We start from the raw sequence: 7,578 nt of genomic DNA on the forward strand, positions 1-7,578 counted from the left end.
TGGCCATAGCGTGTCATTGTTTACAAACAAGCTTCTATTCATGAGCCTTTGCGTTTTAGCGTGTGTTGTTCCCGCGCGTGCGCAGGTGACGACCCTCCCGCTTTAAAACAAAGTCACGGTTTATTCTTTCAATGAGATTGTAGACACTAGTTAATTAAGATTCTGTTAATTTAGACATTGAGTCAAATTCGCTGCAATTGCACATGCAGTTCGTTAATTTGCGTTGATCTATACCTTATATTACAAACAACAGGCTGTACACAGCTGTTCTAGCAACACGCATATACAAATTACGCAAATTAATATGCACACGTCAGCAACACTAAATAGAAATACTAAAAACAAAAATTATGCTAATTGTTATGCACAGATAACATGAAACCAATGATAAATTAGTTTTAATATTGTTTAAATTGAAGCATATATTTTTCTATGAAAGCAGCAGCCCGATCGGTCTCGTGTGGTGTAATGCCTTATAAGGTGTGACGTCATTTACAACCTGTCAATCAAATACAAATATATGCAAATTATTCCACACAGAATACCCAAATTTGCAATAGTAGGGTACGTCATTACGGTTTTTAGGGATTGGTCATTGAAAAATCGGGAGGATTTGAAAAAAAAACATATCAGCACAGTGAAAATTGACAGACAAAAAAACTATATTCATATAAAATACTATTTTTTTAAAGCAATTTCATACTTCGAACAGATATAGCTCAGCATTAAATGAACAAATAATTTGCACAGTTTTACTACCATCCTAGAGTTTTTAAGGATTTAATAATTCAAATACAGGGATAGAAAGAGACTACACATATTTATTCTGCCTATTTTAATACCAACTAATAATTTGTATCCAAATATATGTATAACAGATTGCAAATAAATCTGTCTAAGCATTTTCGATCACGTATTTAGATTCACAGCAGTTAGTTTAAAAAACGCCATTTACAAACTGGTAACCGAATCAAATATGAATGTTCACGTGGTTAGATTTTAATAAAAAAAAACGACTTACATTTCGCATGTTTTGTCAGGAATGATGAAAAATTGGCACTTTTGTATTGTAGTATTGAAACTGTGCATACTTTTAAAAATCTGCCAACCTCTACATTTCTCGTCAATATATTTACTATTCTTCGCACGGCATAGAATTATTTAAGGTTTGTGAACACAGTAATAGACGGTAAGTGTTTCCTCAAACATAAACATAAGTGACAATTATTTTTTTTTTTAGTATTATCTTTTTTTTTTTGAACTATCAAATATTGGACATTTCTTAAGTTTAGATTCTGAGGTTTGTACTGCGCTATATTCAGCACCGTATAACAAATTACATATTTGTAGTATTTTAATGATACGTTCATGTTGGAAAATACATTAACACTGTCAAAATTAATATTAATAACATGCATAATCGTTTAACTTCCAAATGTTCACAGTATCAACAAATTATCCTGCTAGTCTACCAACCTGTAGGTATGCCTCAAGTTCGTCCAGTACATCAAATCGTATAGTTATTTAGAACTGATCAAGGGGAGTTATTGCATTGAAAAGGTGATATGATGATTAACAGGTGTTTTGTACTAGTGTGCAATTATTAATGCATTTTCGGCTAAATCTAATTTAGTTGTTAATTATTAAATATTTGCAGCAACCGTATATTTGCTACTAATTACTTATATTATTAATCATTTACGAGTTTATGCTTTTCAGTCATTGTCGGCTCGGTTATACGTTCAATATTCACGCACTCTTCATCGCTACTCTGTTGTTTGCACGGTCTTGAGACCGTAAAAAAACTCGACATTATCGCCACCACAACAGAACTAACAACAATCATAGTAGCCCCGATAATCTCCAATACATGAATATTCTTGTTTAGCACGAAATGATCAAATATGTACATTATAACGACATCTATATTTGCGAGTAAGACTATAGTTATGGCGCCTTCCATCTGTACGCCTCGATATAACAGACACACCTCCAAGATATCAAAGGAGACAACAGCGATCAAGTACCCGGCTGTCTCTGCCGATAGCTGCCAGTTTGACGTGCCAACTAAGAACATCATTAAACAACTCAGGAGTGAGTTTATTGTCCAGTGGTAGAAGGTGACGACAAAGATGTTGGTGTCTTTCACTTTTCTGATCAACACCGGTGAGAGTGAGTAGCAAACGGCTGATGTTATTGTCAACCCGTATCCAACTAACATGTTGCTTGGGCCTCCTGAGCGTGAATCGAATATAAAAGATGGACATGTTATAAGAAGAATCCCGCATATATTTAGAATCGAACACACACCATCAGTGACTCGCAATGATTCCTTCAGGATCACACAGGACAGCAGCGCAGTTAGGAAAGGCAGGCATCCGTTTATAATTGCGGTCGTGTCTCCTAAAGGCACCAATTGCACGGCAAAGACGTAAGCCGAATCCCCGAAAAACATGGTTCCAGCATTTACGAAGAGGATTATTGTGGTAAGTCTATCGTCGATTAACAGTTTCAGGCGACGCAGTTTGATAACCAAGAATGAAAACAAAGTGCCTATTAAAGCAGACACGAATATGATCTGAAACTCTGAGAGTTGTCGGGATGTTGCCAAAACTGTAAAGAGTCCAGAAGACGCATGACAAATACCCGATATAAGACCGAACACAACAGCCGCGACTGTTTTCGATTTGACACATTGTTCTTCCTTTTGTTGATTGAACAGTCCTAATGCGCCATAATTATCCACCGTCATTGCAGTTTCTAAATCTATATATTACCAATCATCAGTTTTAAATTAAACTACAGATGGTCTGAAGAAAGTATGTTAGAAGATCCTCATAGCCCAAGGAAAAACGAAGATGAGTGATCACAATAGTTTAAAACTGTTTTGGATTAATCCAATGACCCCGCTAGTCTTAAAAGCCTACTTAACTAACAATATAATAGATAATCAATGAGTGAACAATCGATTTTCTGAAATTGTTCTACCACATTTTGTTGTTATTAATATAAAGGTATAAATAAGCTTTGTCGCTGTAATCAACTCTCAACATTTCATATGTGACAATCATAGTGTTGCAGTACTTCATATTTAATGAGCTCGATTCCACGAAACACTTAATAGTTTTATTTTACTAATAGTTTATAATTAATAGACATCGGCTTCACAACGCAAATCGGGATACATCGCCGAACCTTTGAAGTATTGCCGGGTGAATTAGAGTCACGGTGAAGAATTTATCAAAAGAAATGTTCGCTCATTTCGAGTTGCATGTGTTTCGACGAGATCTCGATATACACACAATTTGAGTTTGATAATATTTAATTATACCACGTGTTTTACTTTTTGATGAACAAGGACCTATGATATATCGAGTGTTTGTAAATAAAAACCAACAAAACGCAGTGAACGTGTCCTTAAATCAATATACCAAAAAGACAACTGTTATTTAATAAACAATAGTTGTTAATCAATATCTTTGTATCTGAAACTGCGGAATGGGCCATATTTGACGATTAATCGTTAACACGTTTTTCTTTAGAAAAGAAATACGCCCAACTTCTTTTGTAATTTCATTTTGGGTATCGATTGGTATTCTTTTCAGTCAAGTTCTACCACTTGTACTGTCTAACTTATGAATACGGCTCTATAATTATTTTAATAATAGCTGAAAATTCATATCGTTCTTTGGCTGTCGATAGGGTTACACTAATTCCTGTGACATCTGGATAGCCTGCATAGCCGTGGGGTAAATGAGCTTTTTTATGCTAAAACCGGCAATACGATACACATGGTGTGCATATGGGTCATAACTGAACAACAAGAATAAATAAATCAAAGAAAAGACCATTTAATATAAGAATATCAATAATAAATTGAAAAATAGAAAAATAAATAACAAAATAGAAGGATAAATAAAAAATAAATCCAATACAGGAATAGAACTGGGAATAACAATAAATAAAACATCACTGATATAGAATACATCTAAAGCAACCAGTTTATTTAAATGCGTTATTCCTAAAAGTTGACACGGCAGTTACTAAGCATTTTAACAAGTCATGACATGACATAGTCCCCGTTTGTTCAGTAGTAAACAAAATTGAAATGAGTCAGCCATCGTCAATCCGAACAGGAAAAAAATATGATATATAAATTACGCCCTCTAGGAACGGGCGCTACTGTTTCGTCAAAATGACGTATATGATTGAAATTCTATCAGACTTTTCAGCTTGAAGGGCACAGTTGTCGGACAGGGTTCTCCCAGATATTGTGTACGTCGCATGGGACTCACATCAAATGCGTCGCGACAATTAGTGGCGTTGTGTTCCTGGACCATTGCTTCCCATTGACAGGTCTGATAATACAGAGATATAGTACAGTACATATATAAATGTAGCATAATTGCAAACAGATGTTATACATGTCACTTTCATTTGTACTTTTACATTCTTACTAAATGTGGAATGTCATACAAGTGGTTGTTGAACTGGGGTGAGTGATAGTGTTTCCATGACAATACGAATCCTAGTTATACTTTCAGGTTTTTTTTTTGATTGCACAGCTGCCTTTTATCCCAGTATTTCAGGAAAGTTTACATTTAAGATTGATCAATACAGTTTCATGATTTTGTTTTATTCTGTGAATAGACTGTTTGCTATGCAAAGGTAATATGTGAAGAAGTTGTTTTTAATACGCCGTTGCCTTTTGATTGTACTCTCTATTTTACATGAACTCCCTGGATTGTATCTCGTCAGGGCATATACTATTCTGTATTCCATTTTCATACATCCGGGGATTTGACCGCTTAATTTACGGTAAATGCGTTAATTATTCACCAGTCTCCAACTTCGCTATTTTCACTGATGGATGAAAACCGCTAAATTAAATCCACGTGAACATGTAAAACAACAAAACTTATTGTTTTCCTGTCATGTTTGTGAACTAAAATCCCAGAAAAAATGGCTCAAAATATCAAAATAGTGACATTAACTTTAATAAAAGTAAACGGCTTTACATTAAAGCGCGGTAGTCGTCGCGCTGCGCATGTGCCACATTTTAGTTGATAAACATTGATTTTCCCACAATCCAATGCGCTCTTCAAATGGAAATCACAAGTATGAGGTTTGACTTGGGCACGACTTGCACTGATTACCGCCGGTGACTCGTTCGATACCTTCCAATAACATGAAAATTACTTAATTAAAGCTTAGAAACGTCTCAGTTCGTACTCGTTGATCTGCGCAACAGTCAGAGTCGCCATCTTTGTTTATATGAGACCCATATATCTCGCACATGCGCAGCGCGACGACTACCGCGCTTTAAATACAAATATGACCATTCTGAACACGCAGACGACTGCTAAGATATTACATACAAGACAATATATAGGTGAAACTTCCGTCTCAAATTCACGGTGAAATATGCATGCACAAGCATTGAAGGTATATGATGTTTTGAAAATATAAAACACCGTATCAAACACATTCACAATTACATTTTACACTTTTATATTATATTATAATATTTTTGATAATTTGTGTTTACGAAACAAAATTGGAAATTGCGTACGAACTACGACATTCAATATGGAAAATTCTTTATACGCTTAAAAAAATAATATCTTTGTACAAATTACGGACGAATAAAATAGCTGATTACATTTCACGCATTCCCCATGTCTGCGAATTTACAATTATTATTTATTTAAGTTACATTATTAAGAAAATAAAAACTCACGAAAATACCCCTTGCCGACCCTCTAGGTATTATACCTTTATAATCTAACCAAGTTTATAATATTTACGGGTTTCGGATTATGTTTTTAACGCTAATCCATTGATATCGTCGTGGACATTCGTTACATACAGAGTATATATCCCAATTCTGGGGACAACCAGTCAGCTTTGCGATGTCCCTTCCTAATGTTATAACCAGGTAATTTGGATTAATAAAGGGCGCCGCGTTCTGCTGAATATAGAACTCGTGGCGACGTACACAACGCATGTAAAATACATTGTTTATTTACATGAAATTCGAACACGTCGAGCGTGTATAATGTGATAAGACGGGAATTCGATCTAGTGCCACCAACAATTATCGTCCAAATATTCAACGGAATACTATATAAAACATCTTTGAAAAAATACAAAAAAAATGCCGTGGTCATTAGGTTTCATAGCGCATATTGCATTGATAGTAACATAAATATCAAGTTAATCTTCTTATTGGTTGATTTTTATTTTTATTGTTATTTCAATTTTATATTAGTGATCCTGCACAAGGCTAATGTCACATAAAATGCAATGTGAAAACTAACAGTCGCCGCCATTTCGTTGATTTGGTCACGTGGTGGTGACATGAACATTATGACGTACGGTGCACAATATTATGGTAAATGACAAATAAAATCATTAGCGAGAGACCGTCAGAGAGAGGCTCACGCATTTGACATTTCACCCAGGGCCCCTGGTGATTTTTCATTTTGTACGGTAATTCCCGAGGTTCGTTTGAATAAAAATGAATTTCAATAGATGGCGCCCTCTGGAGAACTCGTCGCATACCCAAGATAATCTTTTTTCACTTGCAAGTGATTTAACATCGGTTTATAGCGTATACACTTTGCTTTCAGTGTCCATATTACGGCGGAATTTGGAAGTTATATTACTTTTAAGTATCAAATACTGATTCACTATACATGTAATATCTTTTCCCTCGGTTCGATAGTATAGAGGGAAAATACTGTCTTCAATGTTACGGTGACAGTAATTGAGATGGGTGGGGCAATCAGATAGGGAATAGCGGGAAGCAGTAGGAAGTTAGTCAGTCTAGTCAGCAACTCAGCAGCTCACAGACGTTCAAGTTCAATTACATCAAATATTAATTTTAAAAGTTCATTTAGCTTTGCCCTTATGTGATAACAGTGTAGTCCGACACTGTCCCTGTACTATGTGCTGCATTGCTTTCGGACACAGGTTTCCAGAGAATTTCCCGCAATATAAAGTATAGGGTTTTTATCTCTGGTTTTTCCTGGGTGGCGGACATAGGATAACGAGGAGATCACAACAAGTAACAGCCCACCCTGGTATAACGTGTCATGTAATAATTTCTTTTTCTATCCACGTCTGTAAATAAAGCTGCCGCATCTCTGGCTCATCCATCTAAAGCTGCCGCATCTCTGGCTCATCCATCATTATTGAATGAATGAAGTGTAATGGAATTTATTCAATGGTATAAGAGTATAGTGAAGACCTAGTAGTATATAAGACACATGATTCTACCGTCCTGTGAGCTTTGTTGACGCCTTCTGCGGTGAAAACAGAAACCTAACCCAGTCTTTGCTATCTTACTTTGGAAGTCACGATGTGAAATGAATTAGTCGTTCATCAATCACAGAAACCTGGTTTCTATTCATGAATTTCACCAACACAACTGTTTTCTCCGATATGAGTTTACAGTCATTTTATCGATATATATATTTAGGCACAAATACTTGATTTGTGTTCATATGTGATTTCAGGTCACGTTTTCCCCAAGTACAACGATAACGCTGACAATTTCGACCGATGATATTCAGG

The 7,578-nt window shown here is 35.5% G+C and overlaps 1 protein-coding gene across 1 annotated transcript; it reads right to left on the bottom strand.

The window, feature by feature from the left end:
- Positions 1–1,690: 1,690 nt before the first annotated feature.
- Positions 1,691–2,752, bottom strand: LOC102805797 (solute carrier family 35 member G1-like). The gene has a single exon (XM_006813979.1). It carries the CDS (start codon positions 2,750–2,752, stop codon positions 1,691–1,693), a length of 1,062 nt encoding a protein of 353 aa, XP_006814042.1.
- Between the last annotated feature and the right edge of the window lie 4,826 nt (positions 2,753–7,578).

Source organism: Saccoglossus kowalevskii, chromosome 19 (genome assembly GCF_978046115.1).
Source record: "Saccoglossus kowalevskii chromosome 19, keSacKowa6.1, whole genome shotgun sequence".
Taxonomy (NCBI): Eukaryota; Metazoa; Hemichordata; class Enteropneusta; family Harrimaniidae; genus Saccoglossus; species Saccoglossus kowalevskii.